Below are 21384 nucleotides of genomic sequence, written 5' to 3' on the forward strand. Positions count from 1 at the left end.
GCCTCGTTACTTTATGTGCGTACCTCCAGCGATCCATGTCTCGTCCTCCTCTTGTCTTGTGCCAGAGTGCCTCGTTACTTTTTGTGCGTACCTCCAGCGATCCATGTCTCGTCCTCCTCTTGTCTTGTGCCAGAGTGCCTCGTTACTTTATGTGCGTACCTCCAGCGATCCATGTCTCGTCCTCCTCTTGTCTTGTGCCAGAGTGCCTCGTTACTTTTTGTGCGTACCTCCAGCGATCCATGTCTCGTCCTCCTCTTGTCTTGTGCCAGAGTGCCTCGTTACTTTTTGTGCGTACCTCCAGCGATCCATGTTCACAGCCATTGCCACGTTCTATGTACCCTTTTTGTCAGTTGTTTAGCATTGCCTCCCTTGGAGCCCTTTTTGTTATATTTTGCATAGTGTCCTCTTTGCACCTTTTTTCCCTCCACTGCTGGAGCGTTTTGAGTTCATTGAGATTTTGTTAGTTTTTAGGTTAGGTAAGCTCGGCTTTTGATAGCCTGTTAAGTTTCTCCCCTTTTATACCCTTTCCCTTGTTCAAAATACATATTTGTTTTCATACTCCTGCATCTGTGTCCAGAGTCCTGTTCAAGTCGTGACAATCGCTCCTGTCGTGTCGTGTCATGTCGTTGCAGCGTAGCGGAAACCTATAATTCGTTAGATGTTTGTAGCTTACTATTTTTTGGCTCCCTGCTTCCTATTTTGTCTTTGTACAACACGTACCGACTTCTGTTCCCTGTTCGGTTTATGCTCGCTTCCATGCTAAGCTCCTTTTGTTTGTCATCAGCCTCGTGCGCGCTTTTTGTTGTACCCCTTTTGTTTGTTCTTGTTTTAGTATTTATATTAAATCATGTTTTCTCATTCAATGCCTGCCTCCATCTCTGCATCTTGGGGTTCGTCAAAAACTAACTTTGACAATGTATGTATATATATATATATATATATATATATATATATATATATGTATATATATATATATATATATATATATATATATATATATATATATATAACTCCATGTATGTATATATTTGTAATAACATGTATACATATATATATATGTATATATATATATATGTATGTAACACCTTGTATGTATATATATGTAATAACATGTATGTATATACTTGTAATAACATGTATATATATATATTTATATATGTAACAACATGTATGTATATGTATGTAATAACATGTATGTATATATATCCGAAATAACACGTATGTGTGTATATACACATATATATACGTATATATATATATAACAAGACGTATGTATGTAACAACATATATGTATATATGTATATATATATGTAACAAGACGTATGTATGTAACAACATATATGTATATATGTATATATATGTAACAAGACGTATGTATGTAACAACATATATGTATATATTTGTAAGAAAATGTATGTAGAAAAGGCAAAAGCAGTACAGTTGTGTAAAAGCTAAATAAAAAGAGAATACAACAAATCCTTGTCAACTTGTATTCAATTGAATTGTCTGCAAAGACAAGATATTTCATCTTCACACCGACAAACTTTCTTCTTTTTTGCAAATAATCATGAACTTAGAATGTAATGGCAGCAACAAATTGCAAAAAAGGCATTTTTACTCATGTGTTCCATGGCCTTTCCTTTTACCAACACTCAGTAAACTGAGGAGACTTTTTTTGAAGTGGAATTTTTGCTTAAGTTTTTCAACAGTCTCCCGCCTCATATTTTAGCCTTCACACATTTTCAATGGGAGACAGGTCTGGACTACAAGCAAGCCAGTCTAGTACCCGCACTCTTTTACTATGAAGCCACGTGGCTTGGCATTGTCTTGCTGAAATAAGCAGGGGCGTCCATGATAAGGACATATGTTGCTCCAAAAGCTGTATGTACCTTTCAGCATTAATGGTGCCTTCACAGATGTGTAAGTTAGCCATGCCTTGGCCACTAATACACTCCCATACATGCTTTTAGGCACATGCTGCCTAGAAGACTTTTACCCTAGAACAGTCCGGGTACTTCTTTTCCTCTTTGGTCCGCAGGACACCACGTCTACAGTTTCCGAAAACGATTTGAAACGTGGACTCGTCAGACCACAGAACACTTTTCCACTTTGCATCAGTCCATCTTAGTGAAGTGTTTCTGGGTGTTGTTGATAAATGGCTTTGGCTTTGCATAGTAGAGTTTTACCTTGCACTTAAAAATGTAGCGACCAACTGTAGTTACTGACAGTGATTTTCTGAAGTGTTCCTGAGCCCATGTGGTGATATCCTTTACACAACAATTTGGCTTTTTGATGCAGTAGTGCCTGAGGGATCCAAGGTGCGTAATATCATGGCTGTGTATCATACTGTGTAACATAAGTCATATAAGTACATTTAGAAGTACAGTATGTAATACTGTGTAATATAAGTCATATAAGTACATTTAGAAGTCTCTCTAGGCCTCCGTCAGTCGTAACGATTATGGATACTGCGCTAGTCCAGAGGTCAAGTTTAAACTCAGCGACAACGCCTGCGGTGGCTGATGAGTCGGATGTGGGAGACACAAATACCGCCGCATTTACTGCAGATGTAGCTGGAAGGCGCAACTGCAGGAGTGCTTGTCTTCCGCTTGGTTCTTTTTTCATTGGCTGTGGCATGGATCTATTCCTCGCCAGTCTTCAACTGTTTGTGAAGGACACTGCGCCATTTGCTGCAGTCAGCCGCTACATCTTCCCAATGTTCAGTCTTTAAGTCCAGGGCTTTCATGTCCCGCTTGAAGATATCTTTGAAGCGCAGTTTCGACCGGCCAACAGATCTCTTGCCAGAGGTAAGATCGCCATACAGGATGTCCTTTGGCATACGTCCAACCTCCATACGGCACAAGTGGCTGAGCCAACGCAGCCTGCGTTGTCTGAGCAGCGTGAACATGGTAGGAAGACCAGCGCGTTTGAGGACTTGGACATTCCTCACCTTGTCACTCCAATGGATGCCGAGGATGCGGCGAAGGCAAGGCATGTGGAAGGTGTTCAGTTTGCGCTCCTGTTCGGAGTATGTTGTCCATGTTTGGCTGCCATAGAGAAGAGTGCTGACAACACAGGCGTTGTACACTGCCATGTCGGTAGGAATTGTCAGCTTCCGGTTCTCCCAGACGCGGGTTGTGGCAGCTTTGCCGATACGTTTGTTGATCTCACCATCAAGGGACAGATTGTCACTGATGGTGGATCCCAGGTAAGTGAAATGGTGTACGATTTCGAGTTGGTGCTTATCGATTGTGATGACTGGTGGAGTGTCCACTTCATGACTCAGCACATTGGTCATGTTTAGGCTGATGGAAAGCCCAAAGTCTTTGCAGGTCTGGGAGAATCTGTCCATAAGGCACGGGAGTTCTTGTTCAGTGTGTGAAATGACGGTGGCATCATCAGCAAAGAGCATGTCCCGGACGGTTGTCTCACGGACTTTGGTCCTTGCTTTAAGACAGGCTAGGTTGAAAAGTTGGCCGTCAGATCTTGTACGTAGATATACCCCTTCTGTTGCAGTCCCAAAACCATGTTCGATGAGCAGGGCAAAGAAAATACCGAAAAGGGTAGGAGCAAGGATGCAACCTTGCTTGACTTCGCTCTTAATGTCAAATGGGTTGGATATGCTACCCTCATACTGGATGTTGCCTTCATGTCGTCATGGAAAGATCTAATTAGACTATGGAGCTTTGGAGACCATCCAATCTTGGGTAGGATGCTGAAGAGCCATTCTCTGCTAACCAGGTCGAAAGCCTCGGTCAGGTCAATGAAGGATATGTATGTACAGGGGCTTCTGTTGTTCCCTGCATTTCTCCTGAAGTTGGCGTAGGGAGAATATCATGTCCGAAAGCCGCATTTAGATTCCGGGTAAACGCGCTCAGCAAGTGTCTGAAGGCACACAAGCACGACACGGGCATAGAGTTTTCCTACCATATTCAGGAGGGAGATGCCCCTGTAATTGTTACAGTTGCTCCTGTCGCCTTTATTTTTGTGAAGGGTGACAATCTTGGCATCTCTCATGTCCTGCGGCATGGCTCCCTCTTTCCAGCACTGGCAGAGGACATCATGCAAAGGTTTCAGGAGGGTGTCTCTACAGCGCTTGATGAGATCTGGGGGGATGCCATCAGTACCAGGTGCTTTGCCAATCGCTAAGCTGTCGATCGCTTTGTGAAGTTCAGCAAGTGTTGGTTCAGCATCTAATTCCTCAATGATGGTCAGCTGTTCAATGGCATCAAGGGCTGAGGCGACTACAGTGTTCTCTCTGGAGTAGAGTTCTGAATAGTGCTCTACCCATCCGTCCAACTGCTTGCTCTTGTCAGTGATAACTTCCCCACTGGTGGACTTTAGGGGGGCTTTTTTGCTCTGTGTTGGGCCCAGAGCATTGATGCCCTAGTACATCCCTCTGATGTTACCTGAGGTAGCTGCAGACTGGATGGATTCACTGAGTTGTTGCCAGTATTCATTGGCACAATGTCTTGCCGTCTTTTGCACTTTGCTTCTTGTAATTCTCAGTGCTTGCAGGGACTTCTCATTTAGGGAGCGTTTGTATTCAGTAAGGGCAGCACGCTTTGCTTCAATGACAAGGGTCATCTCGCTGGACTTGGCAACAAACCAGTCATTGTTTTTGAAGATCTTCTTCCCAAAGGTTGCAAGGGCTGTTTTCTGAATGGCCTCCCTGAGGTGGCCCCATTACTCAGAGGCGGAGTAGTGCTGGTGTTCTTCAGACAGGATGTTGTTGAGGGACTTGGCAAACTCTTCTACTTAGGGTTAGAAGTACATTATGTAATACTGTGTAACATAAGTCATATAAGTACATTTAGAAGTACAGTCTGTAATACTATGTAACATTTGTCATATAAGTCCATTTAGAAGTACAGTATGTAATACTGTGTTACATACGTCCTATAAGTCTTATACCATGAATTGATTAACGTGGACCCCGACTTAAACAAGTTGAAAAACTTATTCGGGTGTTACCATTTAGTGGTCAATTGTACGGAATATGTACTGTACTGTGCAATCTACTAATAAAAGTATCAATCAATCAATCAATCAAGTACAATTGAGCTGGGATAGGCTCCAGCTTTCCTGTGACTGTAATGAAGATTAGCATTTTAGAAAATGGAGGGATAGGGTTATGATAGTACATGTAATATCAGTCATATTTGGAATATAATGTCATCCAATAAGTATACAATCAGATCTGCAGGCTAAGTTTGTTTGTAATAAATGTGTAGCATGTATGTCATATAAATGTAATAACTGTTAGATATGTAGCATGTATGTCATATAAATGTAATAAATGTTAGATATGTAGCATGTATGTCATATAAATGTAATAAATATTAGATATGTAGCATGTATGTCATATAAATGTAATAAATATTAGATATGTAGCATGTATGTCATATAAATGTAATAAATATTAGATATGTAGCATGTATGTCATATAAATGTAATAAATGTTAGATATGTAGCATGTATGTCATATAAATGTAATAAATGTTAGATATGTAGCATGTATGTCATATAAATGTAATAAATATTAGATATGTAGCATGTATGTCATATAAATGTAATAAATGTTAGATATGTAGCATGTATGTCATATAAATGTAATAAATGTTAGATATGTAGCATGTTTGTCCTATAAGTCATCATATAGGCACAATGTAGGAGAGCAAAGATAGTGGGGGAAGGGAAAAGTACACTTGTGTGTTTGCACATCAATGAGGTCTCTGTTTTATCCATCACACACACTGCTGCCCTTCACGTGTCATCACACACACACATGCACACACACACACACACACACACACACGCAAACACACATACCCCCCACACACACTGCTGCTATTCACGTGTCATCACACACACACATACACTCGCACGCACACACACACACACACACTGCTGCTATTCACTAGTCATCACACACACACACACACACACACACACACACACACACACACACACACACACACACACACACACACACACACACACACAGTATGAAGAAGAGGCAAGGCAGCTGAAGAATGCAGAAAGTGAAAGTTTGTGGCGGTGTCATTAGTGTGAGAAGATTTGATCATAAATAAATAAAAAGAATAAAGTGTAGACGAAATATTTGTGGCGGTCAATTCTGAGCCGATTGCAAGTCTGCGATGCTCACCGTGGACTTGGCGCTCAGTCTTCCTGCGGGACTTGTTCTTGCCTCGCAGTCGAGACAAGGTCCTCTTGAGCAGAGGCTGGGCCATGCTAGACCTCGGTCTGCAGCTTCTGGGGGACCAGTCCTTCACTCCTTCATCATGTTTCCCCACACAAAGTGGACCTCGGTCTGCAGCTTCTGGGGGACCAGTCCTTCACTCCTTCATCATGTTTCCCCGCACAAAGTGGACCTCGGTCTGCAGCTTCTGGGGGACCAGTCCTTCACTCCTTCATCATGTTTCCCCGCACAAAGTGGACCTCGGTCTGCAGCTTCTGGGGGACCAGTCCTTCACTCCTTCATCATGTTTCCCCACACAAAGTGGACCTCGGTCTGCAGCTTCTGGGGGACCAGTCCTTCACTCCTTCATCATATTTCCCCACACAAAGTGGACCTCGGTCTGCAGCTTCTGGGGGACCAGTCCTTCACTCCTTCATCATGTTTCCCCACACAAAGTGGACCTCGGTCTGCAGCTTCTGGGGGACCAGTCCTTCACTCCTTCATCATATTTCCCCACACAAAGTGGACCTCGGTCTGCAGCTTCTGGGGGACCAGTCCTTCACTCCTTCATCATGTTTCCCCACACAAAGTGGACCTCGGTCTGCAGCTTCTGGGGGACCAGTCCTTCACTCCTTCATCATGTTTCCCCACACAAAGTGGACCTCGGTCTGCAGCTTCTGGGGGACCAGTCCTTCACTCCTTCTTCATGTTTTCCCACACACGGTTTATCACAAGCTGCTCACTGCTGAACAGGAAATGAATTCCAAACATTCTTTCCCAAACTCCCCCCTCCTCCTCCACTTCCTCCTCCCACAGCTGTGGGAGGGGGAGGGTCTGTAGGCGCCTGGGGTCTGCACTGCTCTCCTCCCAGCTTTGGTCGCCACTTCAGACCAGGAGAAGACGCTGTGACCTGGCGTTGATCAGATGGTGTGCTCATAGACATGGACACGTGCTGACAGGAGGCCATTTTTATTGTTCTTGTGTGTGTGCTTTGTGTTAACAAACACACTGATACAACACCATTGTGTTAAATACTAACACACTATTACAAGCCCATTGTGTTACAAGTGATGAATATTAACACACTATTACCGCGACACACTTACACGTTGGAATTGTTTTTAAGTGTCAAAAAGTGTGGATTTTTTCTCTCACAAAGTCTGGATTTTTTTCTAAATGTCAAAAAGTGTTGATTTCTTATGTCAAAAAGTGTACATTTTTTCTGTAAAAAAATTGGATTGTTAATGTTGGGGTTGGGGTTAGGGGAAGAGGAGGGTATGCACTGTCCGTCTAGAAACTGTCCAGTGGGTAAAGGGTGCTTCCTTGAAACCCCATGGCTAAGACGGCTTCCCTGTGTGTCCTCACAGCAGGATGGCTTCTCATCGACTGCCGGGGAGGGAATGAGCCTGTTTCAAACTGGAGGAGGCTTATATAGTGCTGCAGGGGGCGGGGCTAATATTCTCCGCTGCAGTGGAGTCAGGAGACCCTCAAAGTAAATTCCTACATATGTGATGCGACAAATTGACATACTATGCGCAACACATAGTGGACAAACACCACGGTTAATATCGGGATGTTTTATCAAAGCAATAAAATGTTTGCTTTGATTTACCTTTCCCTCCAGTTGAGGGTTAGGGTTGAGGTTGGGGTTGGGGTGAGGGTTAGGGGGAAGAGGAGGGTATGCGCACTGTCCGTCTACAACCTGTCCAGGCAACGCCCACGCTAAACGCTGGACTCCCCAAGAACGCTGGAAGAAATCGAATCGGGCGTTAAATGCAGTGACAAGCACATGTTGGATAGATATCCAGCGACGCGTGTTTCGGCCTTTCAGGCCCCGTCAGGCTGGCTGAGCCACGCCCAGTGGGGCTCTTCTCCTTCTCCAGAGGGTAAAGGGTGCTTCCTGGAAAATGCGTGGCTAAGACGGCTTCCCTGTGTGTCCTCTCGACAGGAGAGTATCTCATGACTGCCGGGGAGGGAATGAACCTGTCTCCAGCAGCAGGAGGTTTATATAGTGCTGCAAGGGGCGGGGCTAATGCTCTCCGCTGCAGTGAAGTCAAGAGACCCTCAAAATAAATTCCTACATATGTGATGCGTCAAATTGACATATTATGTGCAACATATAGTGGACTCCTCTGTCCTCTGTTGTCCTCTTGTGTTTTGTATACACTTTGATTTCTCTGTGCCTGGCTGTTATCTACCGCCCCCCAGGGCCCTATTCGGACTTTATCAGTGAATTCTCAGAGTTTGTTGCTGTTCTAGTGACGCACGCCGATAATATAATTATAATGGGGGACTTTAATATCCATATGAATACCCCATTGGACCCACCGTGCGTGGCGCTCCAAACTATAATTGATAGCTGTGGTCTCACACAAATAATAAATGAACCGACGCATCGCAGCGGTAATACGATAGACCTAGTGCTTGTCAGAGATATCACCGTTTCCAAAGTTATGATACTCCCGTATACTAAAGTAATGTCCGATCATTACCTTATAAAATTCGAAGTTCAGACTCATGTTCGGCGAGCTAATAATAATAATAACTGCTATAGCAGCCGCAACATTAATACGGCCACAACGACAACTGTTGCTGACCTACTGCCCTCGGTAATGGGACCATTCCCAAAGTATGTGGGCTCTATTGATAACCTAACTAACAACTTTAACCACGCCCTGCGCGAAACCATTGATAGTATAGCACCGCTGAAGTTAAAAAAGGCTCCAAAAAGGCGTAAGCCATGGTTTACAGAAGAAACTAGAGCTCAGAAATTATTATGTAGAAAGCTGGAACGCAAATGGCACACGTCTAAACTTGAGGTGCACCATCAAGCATGGAGTGATAGTTTAATAACTTATAAACGCATGCTTAACTTAGCTAAAACTAATTATTACTCAAAACTCATCCGCCTTAATAAAAACGATCTTAAATTTTTGTTTAGTACAATAGCATCGCTAACCCAACAAGGGACTCCTTCCAGTAGCTCCACCCACTCGGCAGATGACTTTATGAAGTTCTTTAATAAGAAAATTGAAGTCATTAGAAAGGAGATTAAAGACAATGCGTCCCAGCTACAACGGGGTTCTATTAACACTGATACGATTGTATATACGGCGGATAATGCCCTCCAAAATAGTTTCTCTCGTTTTGAGGAAATAACATTAGAAGAATTGTTACGTGTAAATGGAATAAAACAAACAACATGTTTACTCGACCCACTTCCTGGGAAACATATCAAGGAGCTCTTTGTATTATTAGGTCCATCAGTGCTGAATATTATAAACTTATCACTTTCCTCGGGCACTGTTCCCCTAGCATTCAAAAAAGCGGTTATTCATCTTCTTCTTAAAAGACCTAACCTCGATCCTGACCTCATGGTAAACTACCGACCGGTGTCTCACCTTCCCTTACCTCGAAAAAATTGTTGCAGAGCAGCTAAATGAACACTTAGCGTCTAACAATCTATGTGAAACCTTTCAGTCCGGTTTCAGGGCAAATCACTCTACGGAGACAGCCCTCGCAAAAATGACTAATGATCTATTTCTAATGATGGATTCTGATGCGTCATCTATGTTGCTGCTCCTCCATCTTAGCGCTGCTTTTGATACCGTCGATCATAATATTTTATTAGAGGTTTACAAACTAATAATTTAGTAGTTCCATAATTAATTATTTGTTTCCATCTTTTCCCAATGATTCCAGTTAGTTGATTGAATGAAAAACTTGAACAAGCATCATCATACATATTTCTAAAGGCCTACTGAAATGAGATTTTCTTATTTAAACGGGGATAGCAGGTCCATTCTATGTGTCATAATTGATCATTTCGCGATATTGCCATATTTTTGCTGAAAAAATATTTCCAAAGTAATTTTCCATTACGTTCAACAATGTGGTGTGTGTATCCAATACCTTTCCATTTGTTTTAATACGTATGGAAATGTTCTTTTTATAACGTTTTTTTGCTTGGATATTTCAAATGAATTTTGAACACTTATCACCTTTTTTTCATCCAGATTGTTTTGTTGCAGTCATAACTTTAAAATAATTGTTTTTCAGTTAAGTTTAACTCCTCTTTTTTGGCTGTAAATGAATTCAGTTGCTCACTAATTAGATTATCACTACTATCAATGTTTTTTGTAAATCCTCAATTTCTTTCTTTAATTCCTGTTAGACCATTTTAAGTTTTTTTTCTCCATGAAGAGTACGCAATGGCATATCCCCTTAAATATTTGAAGGCTTCCCAGGCGATTTGGCGATTTGCTGATCCTATATTATTTTTAAATTAGTCAGTAATAAGTTGTTTTTTTTCAATGAATTATTCATCCTGTGGAAGCATTTGATTCAACTTCCAATATCTGGGCTCACATGTATTATCTTCAATTGTAGTAGTTAAACCTATACAATTATGATCAGAACACAATTTATCATTGATTGATATTGCAGTCACTTTGTTTAGCAATGAAAATGGTATATAAAAAATAGTCAATAGGACTTGCCTGGTTTTGTCTTCTCCACATATATTGTACTAACCTAGGATTTTTTAATCTCCAGATATCAATTAAATCAAATGCATCCATAACATTTTTAATCTTTTGTAAAGATTGAGGAGGGTTAGTAACCCTCTGGAGAGAGCAAGCACTCCGTCTTTGCATTTGGAGTTGATCAACTTTACAACCGTAGGACTCGGTCTAGCATCCTCTTTGCGTTTGCCAATCCTGTGTGCTCGTTCCATTTGGATCCTCTTGACTTCTTCATCCGGAATGCCCAGTTGCTTCTGCAGAATGGCTGTGACGAGGTTCTCCGCGATGCTGTAAGTCTCTTCTACATCTTCATAATCAGCATCTTGTCCCGCATGCTCCTGCAGCGGAGTTCCAACAAGTCCGCCTTTAATTTCTCGCTCTCTGTTGTCAGTCTAGTAGTTTCGAGTTCCTGGCTTGTTAACTCAACTTTTAGTGTCGTCTTTTCCTTTTTTATCTCCACCATTTCAGCGTGATTGTACTTGACTGATTTTTTTCAGCTCTGAAACGTCAGTTATTAGTTCAATCAAAATGTCAATTTTTTCAAGTTTTTCAACCATAGCTCGCAACATTTTTCGATCGTCCGGAGTAAACATTGCATTTTCGTCCAAATCCCTAGAGGACAATTGATCACGGACGTGTTTAGATTCCTTTGATCCGCGTTGTGGCATAGTTGCAGGGGAACAATGGGCCACTCGGCGTTCGAGGCACCTTATTTTCAGCCAAATCACCCTCGTGAGTAGAATATATCTCACCAATTGCAGAGAGGCGGATATATATAGTGTAAATGACTTCAAATCTTGTGTCACTGGCGCGTTTATGCCATTTATCACATTACATACTGGGACTTGTGTAGAGACTGTCTCAGCTCACGGTGGCCTAACCTGCTGTCCTTTAAACTTGCTGTATTATATAAGTATTTCTGTCCTTATACTGTAGTGCATCAATACATACACTCTCTTCGAAATATAGTATGTGTTTCTATCCTTGTACTGTAGTACACCAATACTCCAAAAGATAGCATATACGTGTGTAGTTACACTTTTTTTTTCCTAAAGATAGTATATCAAGTGTTTGCGTCCTTGTTGTACATCAATGTTACATCCCCCTTAAGATAGTATTTTATATAAGTATTTCAGTACATCAATACATAGACTTTATCCTATATAAGTACTTCAGTACATAAATACTTACACTTATTTCCAAAGATAGTGTATTGTAAAAGTATGTCAGTAAATCAATACTTAGTTACTTCTAAAGATACAATGTCTAAGTATTTATGTCGTTGTACTATAGAACATCAATACATAAACTTTATTCTAAAGATTATATAAGTATTTCTGTCCTTGCATTGTAGTACATCATTACTTAAACTGTCTTTGAAGTATTTCAGTACATGAATACTTGTACAATATTCTATCTTTAGAAGAACGTGTAAGTGTTTCAGTACATCAATACTTAGTTTCTTCTAAGGGTACTATACATACAGTGCCCTCCAAAAGTATTGGAACAGTGAGTCCAATTTGTTTATTTTTGTTGTAGACTGAAAACATTTGGGTTTGAAAATAAAAGATGAGTATGGGACAATAGATCAACATGTTAGCTTTTATTTCCAGGTATTTGCATCTGGATCTGATTCACAACTTAGAAGATAGCACCTTTTGGTTCAACCTACCCATTTTTCATGAGAGCAAAAGTATCGGAACATGTGATTGACAGGTGTGTGTTGTTGCCCAGGTGTTTCCCAATTACATTGATTACTAATTACTAAATAGCACTAAATGTCTGAGCTCAGTTTCAGATTGAGTAGGATAGGTTTTACCTGTGCAGACTGCATTTAGAGTTGGCGCCAACATGAAAACGAGAGTCTGTGGGTCTATGGGTGAAAACAAAGCAATTGTGAATCTGAGAGAAGATGGACATTCAATCAGAGCCATTGCACAAGCATTGGCCATAGTGAGTACAACCGTTTGGAATGTTCTGAAGAAGAAAGAAACCACTGGTGTACTAGGCTACAGACGTGGAACAGGACCAAGGAAAACATCAGCAGTTGATGACAGAAACATTGTGAGAGCTATAAAGAACAACTGTTAGTGACATCAGCAACAACCTCCTGAGGGCAAGAGTGAAGGTATCACAATCTACTGTTTGCAGAAGACTTCATGAACAGAAGTACAGAGATTACACCAGAAGATGCAAACCACTCGATAGCAAGAATTATTGGAAGGCCAGGCTACATTTTGGCCAAAAGGTGCAGGGATGAGCCTGAAAAATTCTGGGAAAATGTTTTATGGACTGATGAGACAAAGATTATCTTCATCCAAAGTGATGGAAAGGCGAAAGTTTGGAGAAAGAAAGGATCTGCTCATGATCCCAAACATACAAGCTCATATGTGAAACACGGCAGAGCTAATGTCATGGCTTGGGCTTGCAAGGCTTCTTCTGGGACGTCATCTTCATTGATGATGTAACCCATGATGGCAGCAGCAAAATGAACTCAGAAGTCTACAGAAACATTTAGTCTTCTAATTTAAAGAAAGATGCAACTAAACTGATTGGGAGATCCTTCATCATGCAGCAAGATAACGACCCAAAACACACTTCCAAAACAACAAAGGAGTTGATCAGGGGCAAGAAGTGGAAGGTTTTAGACTGGCCAAGTCAGTCTCCAGACTTAAACCCAATAGAGCATGTATTTTACCTGCTGAAGAGGAGACTGACAGGAGTAACCCCCCCAAAACAAACAAACAAACAACTGAAAAAGGCTATGGAGAAAGCCTGGAAAAGCATCACAAAAGTTTGGTGATGTCAATGGCTCACAGGCTTGATGCAGTTATTGAAAGCAAAGGATTTGCAACTAAATATTAAGTCCTATACACTTTAATGTATTTTAAGTTGATATGTTCCTGTTGGAGCCTATCTATATTATTTATTTATTAATTGTTTTGACAATCTAATCCAATAATTTCAATGATGATGTTGATAAATTATATGCTGTTTTAGATGGATTATGATTAAGTGAGCCACTTCCTCCTCCTATGATTAAGAAGAAAGGACAGCTGGGCGTTCCCTTTCTCTGTCTGTCATGCTGAAGGAGTGAGGAGTGAAAAAGTTTGTCTACCACCAAATAAGTTATTTTGATTATGTAGAAAGTCAACAACGGAGAATATTTTTTGTTTGTGAAAATAAATTATCAACATTTTCAATCTAGAAATATCTCCCCGAGTGCTTATTAAGGAATTTAGTGAGTATTAAACCTCCTCCTCAAGGCTACTTGGCTATCTTTTTTGTAATTTTTTGGAAACTTTTTGGAACGACAGAGTAGCCGTAACAAGTAAACAAACTACACTGTAGACCCGAAGGACCATCCACGATCGCTCTGCACCGACGACAGCAAGCAGCCGGCGGGCCGTGACTAAAATCAGCTGATGAACGTCATGAATGAATGAATGATCGCGCCGCTGCGCTGTATGGAATCATTTTAACGCTATGGAAAGGAAAGTTGCAGATTGTGGATGTGAAATGCAAATGTTGGAAGGACGTTTAGGATTGAACTAAACAATGGACTAAGTGGAAAATAAATTGAGCAGTGTGATTATTTGGAATGATGTCTGGCACACCTGAGACGGCAGCTGAGGCCGACCACATGCCGAGAACACGCATTGCTTCGCGCAGAGGCAGACTGGGCGCGTGCACAAGGAAGCTAAATGAAATAAAGACTTTGATGACTCATGTTAGAAATGCTGATAAAGTCAATGATGATTTTGAAGTATTTAAAAGAGCTGTGGATGGATTTAAAAATGCTCACAACTTTGTGCAAAACTTGCTATCAGAAGAGGAAAAGGAAAATTATTATTATGACTGGTATGAACCCAGAATAATAAATGTGAATTATTTCATGAAACATGGAAAAGAGAAATTGCACAATCACAAGTTTGACCACTGAACAGCATATCAAATTTATCTCACAAATCAAAGTCTGTCACTGGATTAGAAGCCTCTCGATGTTCCTCAGTATCCTCAGAATTAAAAAGGGCCAAAGCGTAACAGGCTACTACAGTGGCTCGAGCTGCTGCACTGAAGGAAAAACACATCTTGCAACTGGAGGAAACAAAGCTTTAAGCAAAGATGGAGAAAATGCAACTGGAGGAAACAAAGCTTAAAGCAAAGATGGAGCAAATGGAGTTGGAAGCAGATCTCGCAGCATCAACTGCTAAAATACAAATCCTTCAAAGTGATTTAATTCATGAAAGTAATGAGGTGGCTCAGGAACCCATGACTGAGTATTATGATTCTCACCATGAAAGAGAAACTATGGCGAGCAATGTGGACTTTATAGAGTTTGGTGTAATACCCAAACTCCCACTTCACCAAACCATCTTAAGTCTCCACAGACCTCTACCTAAAAGGAACACCAGCACATCAGAAGATCTAAATAAACCTCAAAACAAAAACGCAATTAAAAAACACAAGACCCAGAGTGTAAATCAGACTCATAATAAATCACTCTGCACAAGATAATGTGGTTATTAATGCTGCTCATGATAACTTGGAAATGGTTATTCAAAGACAGAGTGAAATCGTAAAACTCATTGTCTCACAGCAAAAACACTCTACTACTAGCTAGAGAGATGTCTGTTTGATTGTAACCCACTGGCATATCAGTCTTTTATCCATGCATTTGAACACTTGATTGAAGACAAGACTGAGAATCATCAAGACCGACTCTACTACTTTGAACAGTTTGCATCTGGTTTGCCAAGAGACTTGGTTCACAGCTGTTTGCACATGGAAGCCAGTAGGGGCTATAATGAAGCAAGGTGCCTCTTAAAGGAACACTTTGGAAATGAGATGAACATTTCGGGAGGTTACTTGGAAAAATCCTTGAATTGGACAGCAATTAAAGCTGAGGATGGGAAAATGCTGCATGCATATGCAATGTATTTGAGAGGATGCTGTAATGTAATGCAAGATTTACAGCATTTGGAGGAACTTGATATCCCATCAAACCTAAGGCTGATTACATCCAAACTACCCTACAAACTCAGAGAAAAGTGGCAAAGCACAGCTTATGAGACACAACAGAGGACTGTCAGGAGAATCAGATTCAACAATTTTGTGTATTTTCTAGAAATGCATGCCAAGATGCTTTTGGATCCATTGTTTGGAGACATTCAGGACCAAATAACGAAAAGGCCTCTTCCAAGAAGCACAAGTGGACTAAAACCAATTAGAGGCATAAACAACAGCTTTGCTACTTCAGTAGCTGTGAATACAGAGTCAGCAGGAAGCGCTGTAAAATACTCTGTTCCACTACAACCTGCTCAAACCACACCCAGTGGTATCATCCCTTTATGTAGTATTTTAATGGGAAACATGCTCTGATTGACTGCTCACAATTCAAAACAGTCACATAACGAAAAGATTGATTTTTTTTTTAAGAAGGTAAGGATATTGTTTTGGTTGCCTACTAAAAGGTAATTTGAGCAAAAATTGTAAAAGAAGATTAATGTGTCAGGTTTGCAAGATGAAACATCCTACTGCACTTCATATTCCAAGTGAAAAAGGCCCAAAGCGGGAAAATCAAGCAAAGCCCACTGTTGAGACAGAAGATACCCCTATAAGCATTGCTTTTGTTTCAGCCGGTGATGCAACCGGGGCCGGGATAGACTGTGCACTTGCAATTGTGCCACTCAGAGTTAAGGCGGGAAAAGGGAACTGGTATGTTCAGATCTATGCCTTCCTCGATCCAGGCAGCACGGCAACATTTTGCACAGAGAATCTAATGAACAAACTGAATGTGAAAAGACGCAAAACACAAATTATTTTGCAAACAATAGGACAGGAAAAGCCTGTGAAGACCTATGAGGTTAGAGGACTGAAGGTTGGAGGGTTCGCATATCTGGACCTGCCAAAAGTGTATACACAGAGCAAGATACCTGTGTCAAAGGAAAACATCATCACAAAGGCTGTCTTGAAGAGGTGGCCATATCTTGGTGGTATCGACTTGAAGGAAATTGAGGCAGAGATTAAACTTCTTATTGGGACTGATGTTCCTTGGGCAATGGAGCCGTTGGATAAAATAAGCAGTGAAAAAAATGGACCATATACAGTCCAAACCATACTGGGATGGGGGCTAACTAGACCACTCAGTTGCAGTGCTACAGAAGATGCTGGGCCCACTGCAGTATCAACTAACAGAATCTTTCCAGGATAAAGACAAAGTCACACCTCGGGATAAGTTCAGAGAGAAAGAAAGACATCGCCATTCCTCCTCTTCTTCTTCCAAAAAAGGCCAGGACAAAGATAAAGAAAATATCTCTTCTGGAACCGATGGACAAAGGAGTATCTTCGACTCACGCAAGAAAAAAGCAAATGGAACAGCACAAGAAGAAACTTGAGTCCCGGAGATCTGGTTGTCATTGTTAATAACACAGCACCAGGAAACACATGGACGATGTAAAGACATTTCCAGATGCCAAAGGCTTATTTTGGTTAAAACCAAGACCAACACGGTTCAACGACCAATCTCTGCCTGCAAATGGAAGCAGCTTGATGGACTGAAGGGGGATTTGGTTCTCCAGCCTTGATGAGTCGATGACCGCTTCAGATATGACTTTGGACTTTGAGACTAGACCAGTAACTCAATTAATCTTGAATTTAAAGAACATAATTGTTTGAATTGAATTGTTCTATTATGGCTCCTTTGAATTATATTATTTATGTAATTGTTTAGCTGAAGCACACAATTAGGGGCCGGGTATGTTGGAGCCTATCTATATTATTTATATATTAATTGTTTTGACAATCTAATCCAATAATGCCAATGATGATGTTGATTAATTATTGGATGTTTTAGATGGATTATGATTTGACTGATTGTGTTCAGCTGCTCACATTCCTCCAGGTGAGCCACTTCCTCCTCCTATGATTAAGAAGACAGGACAGCTGGGCGCTCCCTTTGTCTGTCTGTCATGCTGAAGGAGTGAGGAGTGAAAGTTTTTTTTTTTACCACGAAATAAGTTATTTTGGTTATGTAGAAAGTCAACCACGAAAAATATTTTTTGTTTGTGAAAATAAATGATCAACATTTTGAATCTAGAAATATCTCCGCGAGTGCTTAAGGAATTTAGTGAGTATTAAACCTTCTCTTCAAGGCTACTCGGCAATCTTTATTTTAATTTTTTTGCAACTTTTTGGAACGACAGAGTAGCCGTAACAGTTCCAATAGTTTTGTTCACCTAAAAATGTGTTCCTTTACAAATAATATTATCTTCTAAGTTGTGTATCAGATCCAGATGTGTAGCTCCTTTCGATACACGGCAACACAGGGAAGTTCTTTTTTGTAAAACGGGCGTTTATTGACTCCTTCTTGCTGTATACACCATCCACGCCGACACGCCTCCACACCAACGCCAACGCCGTGAGAACTTACAAATGCAGTACAATACAGTACATCAGTCTTTGAATTTACATCAATAAACACTTGGAAATAAATTAAATTACAAAAAATACAATAACTCGTTGGCTGCTTGTAACGAAAAGAGGTTCTAGTAATCACTTGCTTGAAGTTTTACACAAATTATCGAATACACTCAAATCTTTTGAGGAGCTGAAGACAACGTGCTCAAGCACCCTCCCCTCTTGTATGTTCTACTTTGTTTACGGTGCGTGTGGTCGCAACATCACAACAATCATTCCGCTTTGCAACACAATTAACACAATACATTTCCATTTTGCTCAGGATATTTTACAGTCACACATTTTCTAATAATATTTTATAACTCTGCATCATTAACTTATTTATTAATATTTATTTATTTATGAAACATATTTGAAGTATAAAAACTCTCAGTAACAGCAACAGGATGTAAATACTTGGAAATAAAAGCTAAAATGTTGATCTCTTGTCCTATATTCATGTTTTGATGTCAAACCCATATGTTTTCAGTCTACAACAAAAATAAAGGAACTGGCCTCACTGTTCCAATACTTTTGGAGGGCACTGTATAAGTGTTTCTATCCTTGGACTGTAGTACATCAATACTTACACTTATTCTAAAGATAGTAAATGATCCAAGTCTTTCTCTCCTTGTATTTGTAGCACACCATTACTTAAACTGACTTCTATTGATAGCATATACAGTTGTGATCAAAACTATTCAACCCCCACACAATTTTGGTGTTCTAGCAAGTTGGACATTTATTCCTTATTTTGTTTATAGTCATATCAAATAAAGATGTGTCAAATAGACGAATGCAACTTAAATTGTAACACTGTATTTTACAAAATACCAAAAAAGGAAATTTTTCTTAATATCTCAGGGTTAGGGTTAGGGACAAAATGATTCAACCCCCTGGTTACATGCATCTTTAGTACTTAGTAGAACAGCCTTTGGCAGTAATGACATCCTTCAAACGTGATACATAACCGGACACAAGCTTCTTGCAACGATCTACAGGTATTTTGGCCCATTCCTCTTTGGCAAAGGCCTCCATTACATTCATATTCTTGGGCTTGCGTGCTGCAACTGCCTTCTTCAAGTCCCACCACAGCTTTTCCATAGGATTTAGGTCTGGTGACTGTGAAGGCCACTCCAGAGTCTTCCAGCCCTTCTTCTGCAACCACTCTGATGTTGATTTGGAGGTATGCTTGGGATCGTTGTCCTGTTGGAAGGTCCAACGTCTCCCAAGCCTCAGCTTCGTCACTGACTTCATGACATTTGCAGCTAATATATCCTGCTAGGAAATAGAATTCATAATGCCTTGAACACGCTGGAGATTCCCGGTACCTGAGGCAGAGAAACAGCCTCAGAGCATGATTGACCCCCCACCATGCTTAACAGTAGGCAAGGTGTTCTTCTCTTTGTAAGCTTCATTTTTTCTCCTCCAGACATAACCTTGATTCATAGGCCCAAAGAGTTCCACTTTTGTCTCATCACTCCATAGAACAGTTTCCCAAAACCTTTGGGGTTTGTCCAGATGATTTTTGGCATACTGGAGTCTATTTTCTTGTGCCTGGTAGTCAGAAGTGGTGTGCGCCTGGGAGTTCTGGCATGGAGGCCTTCATCTCGTAGTGCGCGCCTTATTGTCTGGAACGAAACCTGCGTTCCCCCCTCTGCAATGTCCTGTTGTAGTTCCTCAGCTGTTACCCGGGGGTTTTTCACCACTGTACGCTTCAAATACCGGACATCAGTTGCACACAGCATCCTCTTTCTACCACGCCCAGGTGGTGTTTCCACTGTGCCTTTAGCTTTAAACTTGCAAATTATGCTCCCAACTGTGTCTTTTGGAATGTGTAATGTCTTTGCTATTTTCTTATATCCATATCCTTTCTTATGAAGAGAAATGACCTCCTTTCTTGACTTCTTTGACTACTCCCTGGACTTCACCATGTTGCAAATACACCATTGACCCACTACAAGAAGCTGAGCGTCACAGTCTTTTTCAATCAGTTTAATTTTGCTCGTTATGCTTCTAATCACATCTACAGGTGTTTTCAACACCTGATTGAAAAGACCTTATTCAAATTCTGTTCTTAAGAGTTATGATCTTCAAGGGGTTGAATAATTTTGTCAATGAGATATTAAGAGAAATGACACTGTTTGGTATGTTACAACATATAATGTTGTAATTCAATTTGCATTTGTCTACTTAATGCATCTTTATTTGATATGACTATAAATAAAATACGGAATAAATGTCCAACTTGCTAAAACACCAAAATTGTGTGGGCGTTGAATAATTTTGATCACAACTGTAAGTGTTTCTATCCTTGTCATGTACTTTCTCCTAAAGGTAGTATACTATATAAGTATTTCAGTACATCAATACATACACTTTCTTCTAAAGATAATATATTATACAAGTGATTCTGTCCTTGTACTGTAGTACACTTTATTCTAAATATAACAGTAAACTAAGTATTTCTGTCCCTGTACATCAATACATAGTTTTTTTTGTAAAGATAGTATATAAGTGTTTCTGTCCATCAATACTCACTATTCCCCTAAAGTTCAAAATTATATAAGTGTTTCTATCCTTGTACTGTAGTACATCAATTCTTACACTTTCATCTAAAGGTAGTGTTTTATAGAAGGTAGTGGAATTAGTTATCATGTATAAGATGTATTTACGGGATATTTTTAACTCCATGTTATACATGTATGTTTGTCCCCTCATTCAAAGGGCTTCCAAAGAAGAGGTGGACCCAAAGGAGACATTGTGAGTATCACTTTTGTTTGTGAATGATTGGAGCCTTCAATATGAAACACTAACAAATATTCTGTTTTCTGCTTGAAGGTAGACCCCGACGTGGAAGGGCTAGCTGGTGAGAAAGGGGAAAAAGTAAGACCAGTCATTTTGAACTTTCTGAAGTTGACTTGTTGGTATTTAAATATTGAAAGCAAAGACAAATAATATACTATTTGACTGAGACCCATTTTGGGTCCCTAAGACTTTTAACAATCAAGGAAAGACCTTAAGGTTTTAAAAACCAAAATGGCCCCTACATTCATTAACTTTTAAGTTTGCGGCCCTTTGTGGTAAAGTTTTGGACATCCCTTGTTTCGTTTTAATGAATAGCTGAGCAGAAAGGAATCTTGTATAGATTATACATTAATAGTACTTTAAAACATTTTTTTTATTAAAGTGAGTCATTGT

The 21384-nt window shown here is 40.3% G+C and overlaps 1 protein-coding gene across 4 annotated transcripts in view; it reads right to left on the reverse strand.

Annotated features, from left to right (window-relative positions):
• LOC133547804 (rho GTPase-activating protein SYDE1-like) overlaps positions 1-6942 on the reverse strand; it is a 40587-nt gene extending 33645 nt beyond the window's left edge. For all 4 annotated transcript variants that reach the window (XM_061893317.1, XM_061893316.1, XM_061893318.1 and 1 more), the window contains exon 1: positions 6170-6942. In XM_061893317.1, the coding sequence (XP_061749301.1) occupies positions 6170-6254 (85 nt within the window). In that variant the 5' untranslated portion in view covers positions 6255-6942. The remainder of the gene's footprint in view (positions 1-6169) is intronic.
• Positions 6943-21384: the final 14442 nt, after the last annotated feature.

The sequence above is a fragment of the Nerophis ophidion genome, unplaced genomic scaffold (genome assembly GCF_033978795.1).
Source record: "Nerophis ophidion isolate RoL-2023_Sa unplaced genomic scaffold, RoL_Noph_v1.0 HiC_scaffold_185, whole genome shotgun sequence".
In the NCBI taxonomy this organism is placed as follows: domain Eukaryota; kingdom Metazoa; phylum Chordata; class Actinopteri; order Syngnathiformes; family Syngnathidae; genus Nerophis; species Nerophis ophidion.